Source organism: Taurulus bubalis (genome assembly GCF_910589615.1).
Source record: "Taurulus bubalis genome assembly, chromosome: 15".
NCBI lineage: Eukaryota > Metazoa > Chordata > Actinopteri > Perciformes > Cottidae > Taurulus > Taurulus bubalis.
In genome coordinates this window covers 10,981,426-11,003,279 of record NC_136603.1, presented here as the reverse complement: position 1 = coordinate 11,003,279, position 21,854 = coordinate 10,981,426, and the positions used below count along the sequence as shown (strand labels likewise).

The 21,854-nt window shown below is 42.4% G+C and overlaps 1 protein-coding gene across 5 annotated transcripts in view; it reads left to right on the top strand.

Moving 5' to 3' along the window:
• dip2a (disco-interacting protein 2 homolog A) overlaps positions 1–20,064 on the top strand; it is a gene marked incomplete at its 5' end in the record, with an annotated part of 73,153 nt that extends 53,089 nt beyond the window's left edge. Inside the window, 33 exons of one of the 5 annotated variants that reach the window (XM_079230757.1) lie at positions 3,243–3,362; positions 4,408–4,605; positions 4,850–4,941; positions 5,357–5,467; positions 6,348–6,471; positions 6,547–6,656; positions 6,812–6,914; positions 7,610–7,674; positions 8,096–8,189; positions 8,801–8,920; positions 9,100–9,214; positions 9,766–9,905; positions 10,293–10,429; positions 10,589–10,669; positions 11,586–11,713; positions 11,837–11,951; positions 12,419–12,620; positions 12,810–12,910; positions 13,386–13,466; positions 13,761–13,878; positions 14,109–14,230; positions 14,403–14,514; positions 14,649–14,758; positions 15,162–15,292; positions 15,414–15,582; positions 16,021–16,191; positions 16,688–16,717; positions 18,005–18,066; positions 18,274–18,331; positions 18,441–18,515; positions 18,985–19,159; positions 19,373–19,496; positions 19,753–20,064. In XM_079230757.1, the coding sequence (XP_079086883.1) occupies positions 3,243–3,362; positions 4,408–4,605; positions 4,850–4,941; positions 5,357–5,467; positions 6,348–6,471; positions 6,547–6,656; positions 6,812–6,914; positions 7,610–7,674; positions 8,096–8,189; positions 8,801–8,920; positions 9,100–9,214; positions 9,766–9,905; positions 10,293–10,429; positions 10,589–10,669; positions 11,586–11,713; positions 11,837–11,951; positions 12,419–12,620; positions 12,810–12,910; positions 13,386–13,466; positions 13,761–13,878; positions 14,109–14,230; positions 14,403–14,514; positions 14,649–14,758; positions 15,162–15,292; positions 15,414–15,582; positions 16,021–16,191; positions 16,688–16,717; positions 18,005–18,066; positions 18,274–18,331; positions 18,441–18,515; positions 18,985–19,159; positions 19,373–19,496; positions 19,753–20,005 (3,947 nt within the window). In that variant the 3' untranslated portion in view covers positions 20,006–20,064. Of the gene's footprint in view, positions 1–953; positions 996–3,242; positions 3,363–4,407; positions 4,606–4,849; positions 4,942–5,356; positions 5,468–6,347; positions 6,472–6,546; positions 6,657–6,811; positions 6,915–7,609; positions 7,675–8,095; positions 8,190–8,800; positions 8,921–9,099; positions 9,215–9,765; positions 9,906–10,292; positions 10,430–10,588; positions 10,670–11,585; positions 11,714–11,836; positions 11,952–12,418; positions 12,621–12,809; positions 12,920–13,385; positions 13,467–13,760; positions 13,879–14,108; positions 14,231–14,402; positions 14,515–14,648; positions 14,759–15,161; positions 15,293–15,413; positions 15,583–16,020; positions 16,192–16,687; positions 16,718–18,004; positions 18,067–18,273; positions 18,332–18,440; positions 18,516–18,984; positions 19,160–19,372; positions 19,497–19,752 lie in introns of all 5 variants that reach the window. The other 4 variants (XM_079230756.1, XM_079230753.1, XM_079230755.1 and 1 more) reach the window with 4 other exon arrangements.
• Positions 20,065–21,854: the final 1,790 nt, after the last annotated feature.

Below are 21,854 nucleotides of genomic sequence, written 5' to 3'. Positions count from 1 at the left end.
ACACACACAGGAACCCGGTCACCTCCCTATCTCCCCTGCTGTCGGCCCCTCTGTCTTCTGCTTTGTCAGACTGGCACAAGCTGCTGACTGACCCTCTTATGTTGCCATGGCAACACTGCCCCACTAATAAAAAAACACACAGTTGGTAATGGTTTGTCCAGGAACATTCATTCACGTGATTCAGTTCTTGTCATGTTATTAGAGATTGAGTGCATACAATTAACAGCCACCAAACATCATCCATCATTCAAGCAGCACAGTCTAGTGTGCAGTGTGGCGAAGGGTAGCCAGTGAAATCAAGCCAAGTGGGTGGGTCATTACAATATGTAGAATACACAACTGAACTCAATATTTTTTCGTGGTATTATGTCCAAGTGTATTGTCTTCAAAGAGTGACCCCAGATAACAATCTTGTCGAGCAGTCGTTAAAAGCAGCACCACTGTGATGCTGTCTCCCTTCCAGCCCATTCAACGTCCGAGCTGAATGCAGCTTTGAGTTAATGTCCAATGTATGAGCTTGCTGCGAGAAAACTGGAACAGTGCTTCCGCAGATCTATTTCCTTCCTGCCATTCATCCTCTGTCATCAAGAATGTGTGTGTCGTCTGGGTTTTCGCCGCTAATAAATGCTTAACCAGCCCACCTGGCTGACAGATAAAGGGGAAGAGAGTTTTAAAAGATGTAAACAGTTACATTTTCCCCCCTTCTGTCTGTTTGTTTGAAAGCCATGCTGCAAGAAGTCATGGACAAAAATGACAAAGAATTGCACACAAAAAACCCTGCAGAAAATCCTATCTTTGTTGTTTATGCTAGCACAACGGCAGTATGTGTCTTAGCGCTTTAAGCTTGCTCTCACCTTTGTCTAGCTGCAGGTAGATATTTCTATCACGCATTCACAATCACACCGAACGCTAGCAGGGCTGTTCATTGACATCCTGATGTGTCTCTCCTCCAGGCTGTGAGTGGAGAAGTGAAGGATCCCTCAGTTTAATGGATGGTATTTATAACCGTTCTTCCAACTCTATGGCAGTCTTCTATATGTGCACTCTGCTGCGTGTGCATTTATGTTTGTGTGTGTGTTTCTGCCTTCGCCTCCACTGTCAGGTCGAACTGTGTGTGTTTTCCAGAAATATATGCAAAGCTGCAGTGAATTCAGTCATTGGTTACACATTTGTGTGTGTGTGTGTGTGTGTGTGTGTGTGTGTGTGTGTGTGTGTGTGTGTGTGCGTGTGTGCGCAAAGGCTTTAGCATTCATAGCATCTCCAAGCAATGTCTAACCATGCTCTGCAAATTGATGATGTTAAAGAAGTTGTTTGAAAAGGTGTTGTCCATGACATTTCAAGGTTATGAATAATAAGCATGTCAGCAGCATGCTGGTTTCTGCGCTCACACTGAAACACTAAGACTTTATGTTTCTCAGGTTAGGTTAGTCTGAATCCACACAGTGGGCTCTTTGATGGCAGTCGGCTAGTACTGTTGCCATCAGGAAAACAGCACATAGTTGGGTGGAGGAAACAATCCACACACTAACTTTGGTTCCGTCGGGACTCGGTTTCTGACACCGTATGTGTCTGTTTCCTGATGGAGCATGCATACTGTGATACTTTTTCATCCACAAATCCCAAGAAAAGACCGAAACAGACAATTAATCAGACAAACAAGCATCGGCTGTGAATCCAAAGTCTAATCTAGCGTATTCCATTGCCATGGAGCACCAAATGTTCAATAGTCCACCGCTGAAAATTGTGCTCCTCCGTTTTGAGTAACATTTGATTAAGAACTTCAACGTCCTGCTGTTTTAGGAAATGACTTACTGAAAATTAAATATATATTTAATGTATAGTGAGACATTTTTTTATAATTACAGCTTCGGTAGTAATAAATGAGCTTTAAAGCTGATTCTTTAAGATAAGAGCCACAGATGGGGGAAGGAATTCAAAAATATAAAGACATGGACGAACACATTGTTGGCTTTGGTCTTTCAGAGGGATTCATTAAAAATAAGAAACATGTAGGATAGCCAACATGGCTCTTCATCTACATCTTTGCTCTGGTCTTGTTGGTGAACGCAGTACTGATCATATACGCACATTACTACGAAGACCTGATGTTCCATTTAAATAACTAAACAAGAGCCAGTGTTTGCTCCACAATTCTAATGAGGTGGGTGGATATATTATGAAAATGTAAATTATAGTCATCATCACATGTGGGTCCTGGTTGGCTGTGATATTAATGATCAAGGCACTCGAGTGGGCGGGGCTCAGGGCCCTCAGATGTAGTCCTGTGTGTCTAGGGCTTTCTAATTGGCCCGTCAGGTGCAGCGCTGACCCCCACACGTCTGCTCCCTGTGCATCTGTCCCTTCACGAGGAGGCAGAGTCTGTCTGAGCCAGGCTTATTATAGTGAGATAGATCAGGCAAGCTCTGTGCAGCTGTGGCCTTCGTCTCCTGTGGCTGTCTGGAATGTCTGACACAGACCACCCCTCCCAAACTAAGTATGAATTCATGTGGCGGAAACAATGTCCGATGATGATTATAGACTTTACAACCATGTCTAAAATGTGAGCAAAATCTAACCCGACACCTCTCTTCTCTCATGCTCCATTGTGTCTGTTCTTATGTCTTTACAAGTCTTCATGGCTCTGCGATTAGGCTTTTTTGAGTATTGCATTTATGTTGTGGTTCTGCATTTCTAACACTTTAACACTTCAAATGACTTCCATATATTTGGACTTGACTGGGATAAGATTGGTTTAAGCCTCCATAATTATGGATTTTGCAGTGTATGTGAAACAGAAACTTTTTTTAGACACCTCATGAATCACTTAATGCAGGGAGGACATCTTTGTTGCTAGGCAGCAGGCGAAGAGGCTCCTCACTTCCTGTTGTATTTAGCCTGTGAGGTTTGTGGGTGACTCTAGAGAGTATCTGCACTGAACGACTATAACCCTTTGACCCCCAGGTGACTGTAGAGGACCTCGTGGTCCACTGTTTTGTTGTCTTGCTACATTGAGTGACAGCTGGTTGTCCTCCAGAGCACCATATTGACCTTTTCTTTTCTTCCCTTTCCACCCCTCATCCATCTTCTTCTTACTTCATCCATCTCTCATCAATTTTTCAATATTTCTATCTATTTCCACCCCCACAATATTCTTCCTCTCCAAATCTGTATTTCTCTCCTTATCCTTGCCTTGTTTATTTTCCCCGTCCCTTTTCTTCATCACCTCCAATATCATTGCATAGGTGTTCCAGTCAACAGTCGCGTCTCCTCCAAAATCCAGCAGTTGCTCAACACTCTGAAGAGACCAAAGCGGCCGCCGTTGCGAGAGTTCTTTGTCGACGACTTTGAAGAGCTTTTGGATGGTAAGCTGGCCTGAAACTAATTACATGGCTTCTATTAAATCAATAATTCATGAAAAACAAGCACCCCTCTTTCTGTGCTGTGATCAGCATACTGATCAGGAATTTCAGCAGTTAAAAGCTGTATTTGATTCAAACACTCCTGTGTCAGCTTTAAGATGTTGTCACATTTCTTTGTGGCTTTTTTTTTTCCAGCTTCAGCCAAGATAAAAAATATCATGTTCACCTCACCACGCCTCACAAATAAACAATCAAGGAACACTTTTAGATCAGTGGTTGTCGTTTTGTCTTTTTATGGACCTTAGACCACCAGGTGTGTTAACGGAGTGGTTAGGGAATACAGAAACACACACGGTGGACCAGCCCTGTCTAACCATTTCCTCCATTCCAACCAGCCCATCATCGGTTTTGGGTGGCTCTCTGCCAGGTTGAATAAACACTGTGAAAATAAAAAAAGTGGCAGGAATAGTAATACATCAGCAGGTAATGTGTAAAGCCTGCCTGAGTTTGGCACAGAAACTGTGACATGGCAAGCCTCTGCTTGGTGGTCTGCTCGGTGCGAGCAGAAAAACACAGAGCTGAAAATGGCAGCAGGCTATGTGTTCCTGATACAGGTGTTTTATTTGGCAGGGGACATCTTGCCAGCTCAGTTAAGCATTTCCTTCTGAATTCCTTCAGCAGAGTTTGAAGGGAGAATAGTGAAGGAGAGATGAAAGTTGAATCAAAGTGCAAGCATGGTGCTAGGAGGGACAGAAGGTGAAGGATAAAGAGAGCTATTTATTGGTGGAAGTTATTGAAAGGCGCAGATTGCTCGAAGTTTCTCAGGAATTGGTATCTGAGGCAGCTATGACAGATAAGGACGAACCGTGCTCACATTTAATCCTCTATCTTTTGGTGTCTTTTAATCCTCACACTGCTTGTATTACCCTGCCTTCCTTTAACCGAGTTGTATAATTGAGAAATGTACCATTTATTTGTAAATCACTCAACCAAAGACAGATACTTTGAACCACCCTCACACCGATGCCCCATTCTCTTCCCTATTTAGTTCAGCAGCCAGATCCCAACCAGCCAAAGCCAGAAGGCCAGCACATGAGTCCTCTGGTAGGAGAGCCTCTCGGGGTGGTCAACAACTGGCCTCCCTCCTTGCCAGCAGCCTTACAACGATGGGGCACTACTCAGCCCAAGAGTCCCTGTCTAACGGCCCTCGACAATGCTGGCAAGCCGGTCTACACACTCACCTATGGTAGGTATCAACCTGTGAATGAGTGGCTCAGAATTTACACAAGCAGTTTCACCTCTTGTCATGCTTTCTATCTGGGGTTTCTCTGTACAAATAATGGACAAGGAAGTACCTGCGTCTGCCTCCACATACACTATTTAGTAATCTGTTATTATCAGCTATTGTGTGTGTGTTTTTATGTGGATTTTGGGGGTCTGGGGTTGTTGTATCAAAATCAATATTTGACACTGGACCTTCACATTTGTAGGTAAACTCTGGACCCGCAGTCAGAAACTGGCCTACACTCTTCTTAACAAGCTGAGTACCAGAAATGAGCCTTTGCTCGTGCCCGGCGACAGGGTAAGTCATGAGATAACAGTGGTCAGTACATTCCTTGTTGCATTTTAGATATTTGGCTGAGGCTCTTCAAACTATATGTGTATTTCCCTCAACATGAAGTAGTGTTGAAAATTAAATGGAGAAATGTTGATGGCTAGAAGATTATATTTTCAAGTCAATTTACTTGAAATCGTGATATTTCTGATTGCCTCTCAAAAGGCTGCATCTCAGTGCTCAGTTTTCAACCATCAAGGTCTCATGTTATTTGTTTATAATATCACAACATCATTACTTGTGAAGGGAAGCAAATGTTTGCTTTCAGATCTTGTTCATGATACTTTCTACACACCATGCCTCTTGCTTCTTATACTTGAACTTAAGACAAGAACTGCATGACATCCTACTGTAACATATTGTGTGTGTGCTCCACCTGTAGGTTGCACTTGTTTTCCCCAACAACGACCCAGTGATGTTCATGGTGGCCTTCTACGGCTGTCTCTTGGCAGAGCTGGTACCTGTGCCTATCGAAGTGCCGCTGACCAGAAAGGTAAAGGCAAATAAGATCTCCTGGCAATGTGTGGACATTTTTATTATGAGCTGTTGTACATAAACACTAAAGAGCAGTAGTGACCCCTGCTGGACAATTGACCCCCTAATTTCTTCCAATATCTCAGAACATCTTGCATGATTACCACCCAAGCAGCAGCGTTATCTTTTACATGTTCTCATTATGTTATGATGCATCCCAGCAGTTTCCAGCACATCCATCTGCTCAGAGTGAACTAAATTCACCCACATTAGTTCGACAGTCTGAATATCTATGGCTGTATTTGTTTGCTCTTTATAAGCATGCTGTTGGAAGACACTGTGCTGTAATTAATGAGATTTAAGTGATGTGAAATTATGTGTAATTCCAGTCAAAATATTAGATCACAGGCTAACTGTTCTCGGGAGTCAGACCAATTTTTCTTTCCTCTCTTTCAGTCTTTTTGCTTCTTTTTCTGTCCTCTTTTTCCTCCTCGTTCTGCATCCATTATCTCACTCATTTTTCTGCTGTTGTGCACAGTGTGGTTTGTTCAGCGTGAATCTGTCTGGAAGCAAATTTTTACAGCCAATCAAATAAGAGTGACTGTGTGTCAGATCTTAGGCTTCATTCCTGGGCTTTGATGCTCCGCAGTAGAGTTTTTAATAGTGATTCGCCGTCAATCTTCGCTCTTACCTGCTGCTTCTTCTCTGATGTTCTGAGGTTTCTTCTTCAGTCATCGTCCTTCCGTCTCTCCAGGACACAATTCCCACATTCCCTCAGAGCATCTTTTCTCAAAGCCTTCCAGTTTTTAATGTTATCGCTCTTGATGATTGTTGTGTGACAGACACTGTTTGCCAAAGTTTTTGCCAGTTTGAACTTTCATCCTCTTTTGCCCCCCCAGGATGCAGGAAGTCAACAGATTGGCTTTCTGTTGGGCAGCTGTGGCATCACGTTGGCATTGACCACTGACGCTTGTCAGAAAGGCTTGCCCAAAGCACAAACGGGGGAGGTAGCCACTTTCAAAGGTACGCTCTCATTTTGAGTGTCTGTCTGTATAGTTCTTTTTGGTTTGAACTGACTTCATGCCTCCGTCTCTGCAGGCTGGCCACGGTTGCTGTGGTTTGTGACAGATGGAAAACATGTTGTGAAGCCTCCGAAAGACTGGCATCCTCCGATACGGGAAGCCAGTAATGACATAGCTTACATAGAGGTCAGTGTGGTTTCATTGATGTTACCAGTGAAGAAAATATAGACTGGTTATATTTTAATTTATATTTGATGTATTCTTTATATATTTTTTAAATCTAAATATTTAGCTCTTTTTTCTTCATATAATTAATGTGTTTCGTTGTTTCCTACGCTCAGTATAAAACCAGCAAGGAAGGAAGCACCATGGGGATCACAGTGTCCCATTCAGCCATGCTGGCCCACTGTCACGCCCTCACACAGGCCTGCGGCTACACTGAAGGTGAGGAGGACAGACTGCATTTTCTTCTCAAGTACCCATACTTCATTTGTCTTCTTGTCTTCTCCATCATCTATTCATTCGCCTGACATGGAGAAAGAGATCCAGTTGGTAATGTTAGCAGGTGCGAGAGAGAGCGAGGAAGAAACAGACTACTTAACCAGATTTATTCATGATAGAAATGTAGGAATATGCAAAAAGGAGTGTATATATACCTTGGGCTTGAGTTTTTTGAATTGCTGTGATCTTTCCTTTTTATTTGTACTGCATATTAAACAATGCAGAGCATATTCATCGCATAAACCTACTTTATAATCTATGATACGATAGAATTTCTCCTTCACGTTGCTCACACGTCTCATCAGAGTGGAATTGCAGTCTAGTTTGATAAATGCAGCTGCTCAGTTGATTGTGTTTCTTTCTGAGAATGTAAGGCACCTCCTCTCCTCCAGTGTCCCAGTTTTTCTCTAAATAAATCCTGATCGCACGAGCAGCCCCTCGAGACTCTCCAGGTCTGTTTCTATCACTTAGTTTGGTGCTTCGCTGAATACAATACTGCCACAATCAGGGTTTATTCATCATTACGGAGCTTGTTTTGTATTAAAAGTAATTTGTTGATGTGCTTTAGTAAAGAATATGAATGTCAGATGAAATGTCTCAAACCGTAATCTTGGCAAAATCTCCTTTTTGAATTGCAGCTGAGACGATAACCAACGTCCTGGACTTCAAGAGAGAAGCAGGATTATGGCACGGCGTTCTTACTGTGAGTGGTGTTGAACCATCTGGTAAAGCTAATAGGAGGGTTACATTATAATTAATTATGATATAATCCTGAAACATAACTCAAGAGTTTGAGACCTGTACACATATTCTGTTTCTTCTAACATATCCTCAAACCAGCTTTGGTTGCAAACATGCTGTATATATATATATATATATATATATATATATATATATATATATATATATATATATATATATATATATATATATATCACCTGCAGTTACACGTTTAAACTCCTGAAAATGAAACAGTTGCACAAACAATTTTTTCTTTATACGCTGAGCACTAAGTGATCACATTTTGTCGTGACTCGCAGCTAGTTTACCGAGACATCATGTAATTATGAAACTCTTCGGACATATTTTGGTGCTTAAGCGTTGCTTGTCTGTTCTCATGGCAGAGTGTCATGAATCGGATGCACGTGATCAGCATTCCCTACTCCCTGATGAAAGTCAACCCCCTCTCCTGGATACAGAAGGTTCACACATACAAAGGTGAGGATCAATCCACTTTGACATCTGTCACTTTTCACCGTTACTCTGCTCGTTGCCTCTCAGCCTAATGAAGAGGGAATTAATACAGCAGTGTAGAGTAAAACCATTTATTTGTTGCTATTTACGATGGAAAATTATAGTATTTATTAAAGTGCGTTGTGTCATACTTACAAAGCATGTACAGGTTATTCACAAGAAAATGCTTCAGGAGCTTGCTTCATGGTGAAATGGTAGTTTACCCAACACGTTATTGTTTATAGTGTCTGAAAGCCTAAATAAGAGCACATTTGACTTTCAGAGAGAGTCTGTTTTGATTCTCACTGCACGTTTGACAGGAGAGGATGGATCGAAGCAATAGTTTGTTGGGCTCTGTTGTACTACCCCAGTGGAGGGTGAGGACAGGAGGTCTGCTGCGCTGAATACAATTTATCTCCTTTCTGGTCCGAGCCACAGACCTTGCTGAGTCACCTGTTGGCAACTGAGTCAGACTGTGTTTCTATTTGCTGTCAGATTTTGTGATCTGCGATTGGCTGTCAAGCTGAATGACAGAGGTGTTGATTGGGGGATTTTGTTGTGAGGCTGTCTCTTTGTCTTTGTGTCCCCTCGCATAGCGAGGGTTGCGGTGGTGAAGTCGAGGGACATGCACTGGTCTCTGCTGGCCCAGAGAGACCAAAGAGACATCAGCCTGAGCTCCCTGCGCATGCTCATCGTAGCCGACGGCGCTAACCCATGTGAGTCCACTTGCAGATTCTCATTTAATAAACTCTGGAGCCACAAAATATGATCATTGATTGGTTGTGTTTGCTTGTATATGTGTGTTGTCTCTGTATGTTTATGTATATATATATATATATATATATATATATATATGGATATATGTATATATGTATATATGTGTGTGTTGTCACAGGGTCGATATCCTCTTGCGATGCCTTCCTCAACGTGTTTCAGGCACGTGGGCTGCGACCTGAGGTGATCTGTCCATGTGCCAGCTCTTCAGAAGCCATGACTGTCGCCATCCGCAGGTGAGCTGCCGTTATTGCACCGTATGAGAACAACAGCAACCTGCCACCGCTTCCTTACCGTGCTATTAAATCCCACTGCATTTGCAACATTAGCTGAATGCTGCTGCAGGGAGAGGACAGGGATTTGTGCTTTTTTAACACGGAGACGAAGTGTAGGATGTCTCAGCTTTTTGCTGATCACAGAGCTTAGTCATGGAAAAGGATTAGGGTGACAGGCAGACTAAAAACACATGCTTTGAATAAGCAATTTTTAAACTAAGACCTTTTTTGAGAAATATGTGAGAGTCTAGAAAAGGTCTAATGGATCCAGACTGTCATGGTTTTCATATTTTACCAAAACCATATGCCTTTTTTGAAGGTGTCAGTACTGCTGCAATGGAGACAACATACTAGCAGCAGTTGGCTCTGTTCAACATATGTTGCATCATATGTTTTATTTGCGAAAAAGGCAGAGGAAAGGAAGAGGACATAAGTGGCATATGTCTTTCACTGCAGGTATTTCCATGTTCACTAATAACGAGTGTAATTGAAATAATGTCGATGTCTTGCAGACCTCCAGAAATGGGTGTTCCTCCTCCAGGGAAGGCGGTGCTGTCTATGGGTGGGCTGAGCCACAGTGTGATCCGTGTGGACACAGAGGAGAAGCTCTCTGTCCTTACAGTGCAGGATGTGGGACAGGTCATGCCTGGAGGTGAGTATGCTGCACTGCTCATTAACATTTTGCTGCTGTATTTAGTTTAATACTGGAGATTAAGATGAAAGATGGAATTTTTATATTGTCTCCAGAAAATGGAGAATTGAACTATCAATCAATAATGTTTTAACTGTCTTCTACATTGTCATCATTAGCATTGATGTCTGTCTGCTAATGTTGAAGTATCACATTTAAAAAAATGACAATGATAAAGCAATTCTGACACATTTTTTTTATTTTTGCTTGTTATCTTTTTTGTTTTTTAAAAGGTAAGACATAAGTAATCCAAACAAGGATCTAAAAAAGCAATTTCCACATCTATATTAAATGTACATGTTATTGTTCCTGATGTCCTGCCCTCCTGTCATCATTGTGTGTCTGCAGCTCTGGTTTGTGTGGTGCGGGTGGAGGGGACTCCCTACCTCTGTCAGACAGACGAGGTTGGAGAGATCTGCGTGAGCTCCGGCTGCACGGGCGTAGCTTACTACGGCCTCCCGGGCATGACCAAGAACCTCTTTGAGGTCAGTGTCTTATTTTTGTATATAATACTTAATTGCTTAAGTGTAATTGCTTAATAAATGCTTTTGTGTAATTCCACCTGTAGAGTTATTTCAAGTCGAGGCAATGTACATTTCTTCTACGTCATTCACAAATTTGAACAGCGCTATGTTTATTTGCAGACCATCCCAATAACATCATCTGGGATTCCCATCAGCGACAGACCATTTACCAGGACGTCACTGCTGGGCTTTGTGGGGCCGGTGAGTTCCACCTCATCATTATGCAGTTTTTTCAACTTGACTTTGATGTCTGTCATATAGCATTAAGATAACCCTGTTTAACATATGAGTTGTGATATGTTGTAGTTTTGGCAGCATATGCTACTACAAGGAACTTTCATTTTGTGTACATTTTCACCTCCCCGTATCTACCACTGTCCCTTCTAACTTTCTTTTGTTCTTTGGTTAATTCTTTTCTTTTTCTCTTACCACAAAGTATTCAATATAAAACCTAAAGGCTTCATTTTAATAGGCTAACATACTACTCACTGCCAAACTCTGCCTGTGAAAATGTAAATATAGGCTCTGAATTAATTAGTGTTTGGAAGGAAAAAAAAATTGCTGCACTGCATCTTTCCAGAAAAAAACATCCCAGTCACTCAGGATCCTTCACAGATCTCACAGTTGACAATTTTCATGGCAACTATTTCTGTAGTTTATACTGTAGTAGTTATTATGAAAACTGTTTCCTCAGAAACCTTTTCTTTTCACTTTAAAATCAGAGAGGGAGAGATTAATATGTATACAGCTGATCGACTACAAGCTAAATTCATCTGTGGCCAGTACATAAAAAGTGAAGCAAAAATTGGGTACAAAATAGTCGACATCATGAGTCATCAAGTGTTGATGGTTTTTATTCCTGAGCTGAAAGCAGAGTTCTTGGGAGCACTTTATAATAACTACACACTATTTAACATGCTTTACTAATGCTTAATAGTGTGTCGTTATTATAAAGTGCTACCGAGTTCTTTTCCATTTGAGGAACCTTTTGACATCTTCAATTTCAAATGTACTGTTACATCCCTGTGCTTGTTGTATAGATGCACACTGTACTTTAGATTGGGGTAAATGTCAAGATGTAACCATCTAATGTTATGTGCTTTGTGTTTCCCACCAGGACAGTCTTGTGTTTGTTGTGGGGAAGATGGGCGGGCTGATGGTGGTCAGTGGGCGGAGACACAATGCCGACGATGTGGTTGCCACAGCACTGGCAGTGGAGCCCATGAAGTTTGTGTACAGGGGGAGGTAAAAGTGGAAGCAAACTTCACACTGTCTAACTCTTGCTTGCAGGAGAGCAGCAAATGTACAGTTTGATTGCATGAGTACAATCCAGCCTTTACAGTGTTTTTGTAATGCTGTGTGTTACAGGATAGCAGTGTTTTCTGTGTCTGTGCTGCATGACGAGAGGATCGTTGTCGTGGCAGAGCAGAGGCCAGACGCCTCTGAGGAAGACAGCTTCCAGTGGATGAGCCGCGTCCTTCAGGTGCTCACTGTCTTTTTTACATCTTATCACTTGGTCCCAGATAATTGGACGACACCTGCAGGTTTGCAATTTGTATTGTAGTAAATGGGAATGGGGTTTGTGTAGTTAATATCACTTCTTACTTTCTACAGCACGTCACAAAGCTTTAGCTAGATTCTACCTTCAAGGAAAATCATCATTGGTTTTCATGTCAGTTCCCTATAAAAACTTACTTGAAAAAACTTCAAATGTCCTTAATAATTTATTAGAGTGAGGGCTGAACAAGCAATCGAAAAAAATTGATTTGCAAACGCAATAGGGTCAACTGCAATTTTCAAATTACAGGAGGCCCAATATTTGTTAAAGGCAAAATGTGAGTCATGCTGCTGAGTTGGAACTACAAACTATAATTGGGGCCACTAGATTTGAAAACTTTGCTAATCTCCAGCCCTCCTCGGTTTTTCCATGTATTATCTGTCTGTTTCCAGGCCATAGACAGCATCCATCAGGTCGGGGTGTACTGCCTAGCTCTGGTGCCTGCCAACACGCTTCCTAAGGCTCCTCTGGGCGGCATCCATATATCTGAGACCAAACAGCGTTTCCTGGAGGGCGCCTTGCATCCCTGCAATGTCCTCATGTGCCCGCACACATGCGTCACCAACCTGCCCAAGCCCAGACAAAAACAGCCAGGTAGTCCACCAGATATCCTAGCATGGATCGAGCTTCAAAACAAATGTATCATAAAACCTTGTTCACATATTTTTTTTAATTTTGTATTGCTATGTTTCAATTTATAGAGAGAATATAATCAATAACTAACTTTATAGAATATATACATGAATGTAAGACCTAACTTCCCTGAATGTGGTTGTTTGACAGAGGTCGGTCCTGCTTCTATGATAGTGGGCAACCTGGTGGCAGGCAAGAGGATAGCACAGGCCTGTGGGAGAGACGTGGCCCAACTTGAGGACAATGACCAGGCACGTAAGGTAGAGATTCATCCTCATTTCACCCGCTCATCACCTCCTCACTTACACTGCAGACACAGGTAAGGATCCATACAGGAGGGAGTGGAATCTGAAATACATACAGCTGACGGAGAGGACATGGTCTTGCCCACCTGCTGACTGAGCTATCTATATGCACACAGGTGTTGTGTAGTTTATAGACCACTTTCATCAGCTTCACAAACATCTGTCCTCCCTTTGGTACAAAAAAACACTGTGTGCCACCGTGCTCTATTCATTCTAAATTGTTTGTGTAGTGATTGATGTGAGGTCCCGGGACAGGGATGTTATGTGTACAGATTGTAAAGCCCTCCGAGGCAAATTTGTATTTGTGATGTTGGGCTATATCAAATAATCTGAATTAAACAGAATTGATCATTGTCTCAGTTTGTATTGGTCTTTGCTGTGTGTTATTCTCTGTGGTTAAACGTGTGTCTCTCTCCTATAGTTCCTGTACATACAGGACGTGCTGCAATGGAGAGCTCAGGCCACTCCAGACCATCCTCTGTTCCTTGTTCTCAATGCTAAGGTACTACCTTTTTGTCATTGTATGCAGTTTGGACATGGCAATGTGTATTGTGATGTAGTTCATTTCCTTGAAATTCAGTTGACAAACTGTTTATAGATAAAACGGTTAGATAGTTATGTCTATTTTGGCTAATAACTGATAAAACAATGCACTTCATTGCATTGACTTTCAAAAAATGAAAGAAAAAAATGTTGGTTGATGAATCATGAGGATAATGAACAACTTGTATGTCTGTTAAGTAAAGATTAACATAGAAGTATAAATTAATCTATGTTCTTATCTTTTGCTCCTCAGGGCACGGTGGCTAGTACAGCTACCTGTCTGCAGCTGCACAAGCGGGCAGAGCGGGTGGCTGCAGTCCTGATGGGACGCCTCAACACTGGAGACCATGTAGCACTCGTCTACCCACCAGGTAAGAGGTGTTAATGCTACTGTGCTGCTTGTCCTTTCAGTGCTGGTCTTTAATGGCACTGCTGTGTCTTCACTATCCCTGTCTTCAGTTTTTAATTCTGTCTGTTAATCATAATCGCACACCAGAAGAGACTCAATAGATGTATTCATATTATTGTAAAGTTTTTTCGACTGTCATCAATTACGAGGTGTAAATTGCTAATGACTGAAAGTATATACATTTATGTGTAGGAATCGACCTGATTGCCACTTTCTACGGCTGCCTGTACGCTGGCTGTGTGCCAGTCACTGTCAGACCCCCCCATCCCCAGAACCTGGCGACCACGCTGCCCACCGTCAAGATGATTGTTGAGGTAACAAAGTCAGCTGCCCTGCATCAAAATGCATATGTAATCCCTCTCTGCACAGTTCTAACAATCACTAAACCTGGTGAAAGAGATGCAATAAAGATGTAAATTGTTTGAATTGAAGTGATGTCATATATACATATATGTGTGCTAATACTGCAGCATCTGTGTGTTAAAGGTCAGTAAGTCGGTGTGTATCCTGACCACTCAAGCAATAATGAAGCTGCTTAAATCCAAGGAGGCTGCTGCTGCTGTGGACGTCAAGAGCTGGCCCATGGTCCTGGACACAGGTGAATTATACACACATAACAAGCACAGTTTATGTTGTTGCCAAAGAGTAGATTTTGAAGTAAAGAAAGAACAGGGTCTGGGATTTCCATGCTTGCTTCAGGCTCTTCTTCCTCTCCCTCGGTTCCTCCTCCAGACGACCTCCCCAGGAAGAAGAGTCCCCAGATGTACAAGCCCCCGACCCCGGAGATGTTGGCTTACCTGGACTTCAGTGTGTCCACAACAGGCATTTTAGCGGGGGTCAAAGTAAGTTGAATGTTGATAGACTCACAGGAGCCACTTGAGTAATTTGATGTAGCAGTCATGTTGGAATGATACCAGTCTTTCAGACAGAGACCATAAATATAACAACAACATGGTTGCTGTCATTACAAGCTAACACATAACAAAATAGAAGCTGTAAATTGGGTAAAACTCACATCTAAATCCACAGTTTCCGTCTGTAGTTTACCCAAAGAGTGGTTTGTTTTACTGGGGAACAGGGACATTTTGGATCAAGCAACCATTCACACACTGTTGAGGTGTCCGTCAGTAATACAATGGATCCCCAAAAGCTCAAGGAGTGTTTTTTTTTTTTAGTTGACTTTTACCTAAAGCTCCAGTTTTGATGCATCAGTCGTGTTTCTGTGTGTCACGTCACCTCCTCTAGATGTCTCACACTGCCACCAGTGCCTTGTGTCGTTCCATCAAACTGCAGTGTGAGCTCTACCCATCCCGGCAAATCGCCATCTGTCTGGACCCCTACTGCGGCCTGGGTTTCGCTCTGTGGTGCCTGTGCAGGTAAACCAGCATCGCTGAACAAATGAATGACCCAACCTGTGCTCGTAGAAGAAACCTATTTTCTCTCTCTCTCTGTCGTCCCACTCAGCCTCTCTGTCTGCATGTATTTTTCTGGTTTCAGTGTGTACTCGGGCCACCAGTCAATCCTGGTTCCCCCTCTGGAGCTGGAGAGCAACGCGTCTCTGTGGCTTGCGGCAGTCAGCCAGTACAAAGTGCGCGTCACCTTCTGCTCGTATTCAGTCATGGAGATGTGCACCAAGGGCCTGGGTTCACAGACTGAAGCACTGCGGGTCAGTTTGTCTCGTCGGCTGTTGAGTGGTGTCACTGGGGGAGCAACAAACTGCAGCATTTTCTTTCAGAACATTTAAGGGTTTTTCTTCAATTACTATATTTCCCTGTGGTGCTCTTACTACAGAGCCGTGATAATCAACACATAGTGGGCTGCAACACTTCACTCCTCTGTATCCGTGTGCTGATTACTGTCTGCAGCACTTCAGACAGGGATATTTTTATGAATCATGTCTTGGGTTTAATGAGTCGAATCAAATCTAATAAAAAAGTTATATTATATAAATATAACTATTCAATTTCCCTTGTCAGCTCCTAGTTTACATGCAGCCACAGTCGTCTTTGCAAATTAAGAAATAATGTGACATTATTAATATAATCGCAGTGTTTTCACACTTTTAGTTTCTGCTGATGGAACTTCTTTTCTTTTCCATCTCCAGTTGCGAAATGTGAACCTGTCGTGCGTGCGTACGTGCATGGTGGTAGCAGAGGAGAGGCCCCGCATAGCACTCACTCAGTCCTTCTCCAAGATCTTCAAGGACTTGGGGCTTTCACCGCGCGCTGTCAGCACCACCTTCGGCTGCAGGGTGAACGTGGCTATCTGTTTGCAGGTAAGCTGCTAGGGAAGCATGAAGGGGGTGAGGAGGAAGAGGAGGAGGAGGAGGAGATGTATTAGAGTCCATGCAGTCAATGTTTTAGGGCGAAAACTGCCTATGATTCCAAACGATTCTGATAAACATCCACAAAATCCTTGAAAATCGCAGGATTGGCTGCAGAGTGAATATTGGTGTAGATGTAATAATGCAAGTGGCGTACAAAAAAAATGTTTTTTACCGATTAATTTGAGGTGGAGGGAAATGTATTAAGGTTTATATTTCTTAGATAAAAGTTTTTTTTTAACGATGACAAAAACACCATGCACTGAGTTGCTTCTCAGTCTGACATTTGTCTTTTCTCTAGTGGCCCTTTGATGTTCTGTTTTATTTGTTTATTCCTGTCCCTGGAGATTTTGTATTTGTGTGTGTGTGTGTGTGTGTATGTGTGCGCATGTGGATCCAAGTATATAAATACATATCTTTATTTATCTGTCCTGCATTGTCCCGTCAGTCCAACAGGTTAGGGAAACTGGCTGAGCAGGTAACCGTAGGATAAGAGTTGCTGTTTATTCATTTGGCTGCCGCTGGGTTTGTGTGTGTATTTGTTTGTGTGTGTGTTCATGTGAGTGTTTGTTAATCTTGCATGGTGTTTTAATACACTTAACCTTTATTCTCTTTTTTCTTTTTCTTTTTTAAAAATCTCAGACAAGCTTGGGCTTTACTTTATCGCTACTAATTAGAGTCTTGACTGTAGAGGCTGGCTCTGAACCATTGCTTTAAGACTATAGGTTATATGTGGTGTGCTGCTACATCATACTATGAGCGAACAGCATGAACTCTGCTTTGATTAGGTGAATTTGGAAATGTCATGTCAAACCCTATGATCTTTTTTCCACAATGTGTTTTTGTTTTTTAACCAGTGAAAGGACGGTTTTAATTTTTTTCTTTAATTTACATCAATTTACCACACTTAGTTTTTGTGTAAGTTGTAGTCGGTAGATATTTATATAAAATATATATTGTGTTTCTATGTTGCCTTTTTCTTTCACATTAGTAGTCATTTAGTGAGAGAAAGTAATTTTATTTGTTCTGGACTGAGTCTCATTGATGTTTTCCAAAAACCCTCTTTTGCTAAAAACCTTTGCTCGACAAACTGAATCCGCCTGCTCTGTGTTCTGGCTCTGACCTCACAGATGACCGTACGGCGACTCGATGCTAGCTTGTGCTCTGGCTACGCACTGGAAAACAAGTGTGGAAACCATAACGTTGTGACTAGTCTCAGAGCAGTGATGAGGACAAATCCCAAAGCAGAATGAATCAATACCTGACGTCCAGAATCAGCAATTCGTAAATGATTCGATTAGAATGCAGGTGCATGGCAAAGCCAATGACATTTAGTCAAAACAAATGGTGCTCAGTTTGAAATATTCAGACATTGCGGTGCATTCTTTTTATCACAGAAGATAAACATCTGAAGGAAATGATCTGTCGTTAATTTATAATTCCTGGAGGCTTCTAACAACAGGCACTGTAGCTTTGCCCACCCATTGTACATTTGTATGAAAACAAACTGGCAGCATTCGACCAGCTGAATTTAACTGTGCTGGTACTTACAATGTCTGTGACGACATGGTTGAGTTTCGGGAAGTCTTAACTATCGTAGCCTGGCTGGTTGGCTTCTGGCTGCCCCCCCCCCCCCTCTGCTTTGTAAGATATAGTCATATCAGAAGTAGCTTCCACCTCCCCTCCACTCAACGAACTACATTCATGTCAGAGTTGGAAGAGTTACATTATCAACTCATGTTGCTCTCTGCTTGTTTTCCTCCAGGGCACAGCCGGACCAGACCCCACTACCGTTTATGTTGACATGAGAGCTCTACGACATGATAGGTAGGGGGCGCTGCTGCAGCTTTGTGACTCTAACGAGTTGTCTTTGAGATATCAACATAGACTTCTGTCACCTGACAGACTGTCGAGACTGTCGAGTCCTATACATTGCGTAAATGACGAATTAAACAGTTTTGACCCTTCAATTGTCACAAAATAGAATGAACATGGAGATGTGAAATTGCTCATTTTGTCCTTTTATTTCTTTAGGGTTCGCTTGGTAGAGAGAGGGTCGCCACACAGCTTGCCACTGATGGAGTCTGGGAAGGTACGTCATCGTGTAAACAAACAAACACCACAAACAACTGTGACCGTATGCTGCAGAAGGGGTACTTTTTGTTCAGGCTTTAAGATATTATGTCTGTCTGCTGTTGTAGATCCTCCCAGGAGTGAAGGTGATCATTGCCAACACAGAGACTAAAGGACCCTTGGGAGACTCCCATCTGGGAGAGGTAAGTCTCAACGTCTTCTACGCATTTGCACTTGTTATCAGGTTACAGTTGCTGTAACCCAAAACGTTATAAAGATGACGTCGTACAAGCGACAACAAAAAATAATTTGTAAACTGATTAAAAAAAAAACAATATTTGGACTTGGTTTCCTGCAACTAGATGTATCTGGTGGAGAGCCAGTCCCTCTAAAGGTACACACATAAACAAGTCTCTAATCAGACGTGTGCATGTATACAGGTGCATGACAAGTCAAGTGTTCAAAGCAGAACAGAAACAATACAGAGTTGCAAACATTTGTATTTGTAATGTTATTGCCGATGAAGACCAGTGAATACATTGTCTTTTTATATAAAGGTTGGATAATGACCCAATAGATCCATTACTTTAATGAAAAGAGCGACAGATTTGTATGAACATCTGTGTCCCAGTTATTCATCATCATTATTGTGTGTGTGTGTGTGTGTAATAGGTCTGGGTGAGCAGTCCTCACAATGCCACGGGCTACTACACAGTCTACGGGGAGGAGGCACTGCACGCTGACCACTTCAACACCACGCTCAGCTTTGGCGACACCCAGACTGTCTGGGCGAGGACGGGCTACCTGGGCTTCCTGCGGCGCACGGAGCTGACGGATGCCAGTGGAGGTGAGATCAACAGCGCTCGCTCTAACTCAGTACATTGCTATTGATGTGAGCTGGACCCATTTATTTATTTATTTTTGGCACCCCAGAAAATCTTTTCCACCTTCAAAACTATACATATTTAACTCATAAGACATGAACTTGTGTGTGTGTGTGTGTGTGTGTGTGTGTGTGTGTGTGTGTGTGTGTGTGTGTGTGTGTGTGTGTGTGTCTCAGAGCGCCATGACGCCCTCTATGTGGTGGGCTCTCTTGATGAGACTCTGGAGCTGAGGGGAATGAGGTATCACCCAATTGACATCGAGACCTCTGTTATCCGTTCCCACAAGAGCATAGCTGAATGGTAAGACATTTACAGAAATACTGTTTAAATTATTCATTATGTAGTCAGACGTGTATTTAAAATATATTTGAGCAACGTTAATTCTGACGACTAACTTCTCTCATTTGCCCTTTTTCTCTTCTTCTGTCTTTCCCTTATGCTCACCTCATTTGTTTTATTTGTCTCTGCTTTCTTTTTCCCTTCCCTCCTTGCACCCTCCTCCTCCTCCTCCTCCTCCTCCTCCTCGTCCTCTTCCTCCTCCTCCTCCTCCCTCCAGTGCGGTCTTCACTTGGACCAACCTCCTCGTGGTGGTTGTGGAGCTCGAGGGATCGGAGCAGGAGGCCCTGGACCTGGTGGCCCTGGTCACCAACGTCGTCCTGGAGGAGCACTACCTCATCGTAGGAGTGGTGGTGGTGGTCGACCCCGGCGTCATCCCCATCAACTCCAGAGGGGAGAAGCAACGCATGCACCTCAGAGACGGATTCCTGGCCGACCAGCTGGACCCCATATATGTGGCTTATAACATGTGAGGGCCCTGCTGCAGAAGGGCTACCCCTCCACAGGACTTCTCACACAAGAAGAAAAAGCAGGGCAGTAAATGTGGGGCACATAATTGTAGCAGATGCGTATGGCTTCTTCTGAAAGAAAGCATGCTCTTCTTCCTCCCTCTCAAAGAGGGGAACTATGAAAGAAACATGGATGCAAAATGGAAAGAAATTCCAAGAGAAATAAGATCGACACAAACCTTCTGTTTTTTTGTTTCTCCCTGTAATTTCCAGCCTCAACAATTGGAGAGTTTTGTATGTATGTATGTATGTATGTATGAGCGTCTGACTCCATAAATCCGGAACACTCACTAGAGTACAGCATGTGGCTACGGTTTGATACTACACTGTGCCATTGACATCATTTACTTTGCCAATATTATGAATGTTAGTTGTGTCTGCGATACACTTGTGCCATAGAACAGGACTGACACCAGTACGCTCACCCTGGTTCAAACTAGCTCGGACATGTTTCATGTTCACGGAGCCTCCTGTGCCATTGCAGGTCGTATTCTTTTCATAGAAAAAGTTGATCCCACGTATACTGTCATTTCCTCTGTGGGAGCAGCTCTTCAGATTACAGCTGCACCCTGAAGTGAACCCTGATATGTGTTCAGGCTCAGTTCAGATCATGGCATTGCATCAACAAAGAGTCACACAGCTGTGGAGGGGGAGGGGCAGTTGTTGTTATTTGTTCCTCATCCCGGCAGTGGTTACTTCAGTTTGTGGTGTCAGTAACAGAACGTGTAGAAATAATGATGTGGTTTGACTTCATCTTCTCCTTTCTAAATCTAAAATGTGTAATAGAGTTTTTGTTTTATCTGAACAAAATGCAATATGAGTGATGTGAAAGAGGAATTTTGAATGACTGCAGACAATAAGTGCCGATCGTTTGAAGTGAGATGGCGAGGAATATAATCGTTGCTTACTATTAGCAACGTGCCAAATGATATGAATTAAGCCTTAAGAGTTTTTTCAGACGCCTGATCCTATTCCAGCTGCTGTTTAACTTAATTTTGTGAAGTTTATCAGCTGTTGGATGGGAAGGCCAAATGCAGAGGGAGGTTAAGTATGGTGAATCCTGCTCTTATTGCACCAAAAGTCTTTCATCTTTTTGGCTAAGATGAATATACTTGATCATAACATCAGCCATTACACACTTACTCCATAAATATGTTTAATAATGTCTGTCCCTATTGTTTGTGTTGAATGTGTGCTTTATAGCAAAAGTGTGTAATAAATTGCAGTTGGTAGAGTTTTGATGCAGAATGTCATAGCCTCATATCGAGTGCCATGAGGTTGAATGAGAGTTGAAGTGCTGTGAGTTGCATGTACCATATGAAGGCAAGTGTCTAATATGCTATAACACCTTGACCTCCCACCTTATCCCATTGACTTTGCAAAGATTCACTTCACTGTACGTTGCTTCTTTTTTCTACGTGCACATCCCTTCAGAAACAGGCTCCGGCCCGCTGTAAGTATGTACAGGTTTTATGTAAATTATTAATGGATGGAGAAGACGACAGGAAGCATAACAAAGACTGAATCTGGTATATATGTGAACTTCTCCCTCACAGATAAAACATATTTTAAACTTATTCTCGTGTATGGACGTTGGAAAGAGACATGAAAAGCCTTGGAAACATTTTTATAGTCGGAAAGAACCGTGGGAACTTGCCACTTCCGTGAGGAGGCGAAGCAAACTCCGAGCACAAGGAGAAGACAGTTATCCTCCAGAGCAAACTTTTGTTGTTAAGAAAAGAAACATTTGTCTGATATATGGTTAGGTGTCATTATTTTCATAACATGATTTCTTAATGAATTAAAAAAAAAG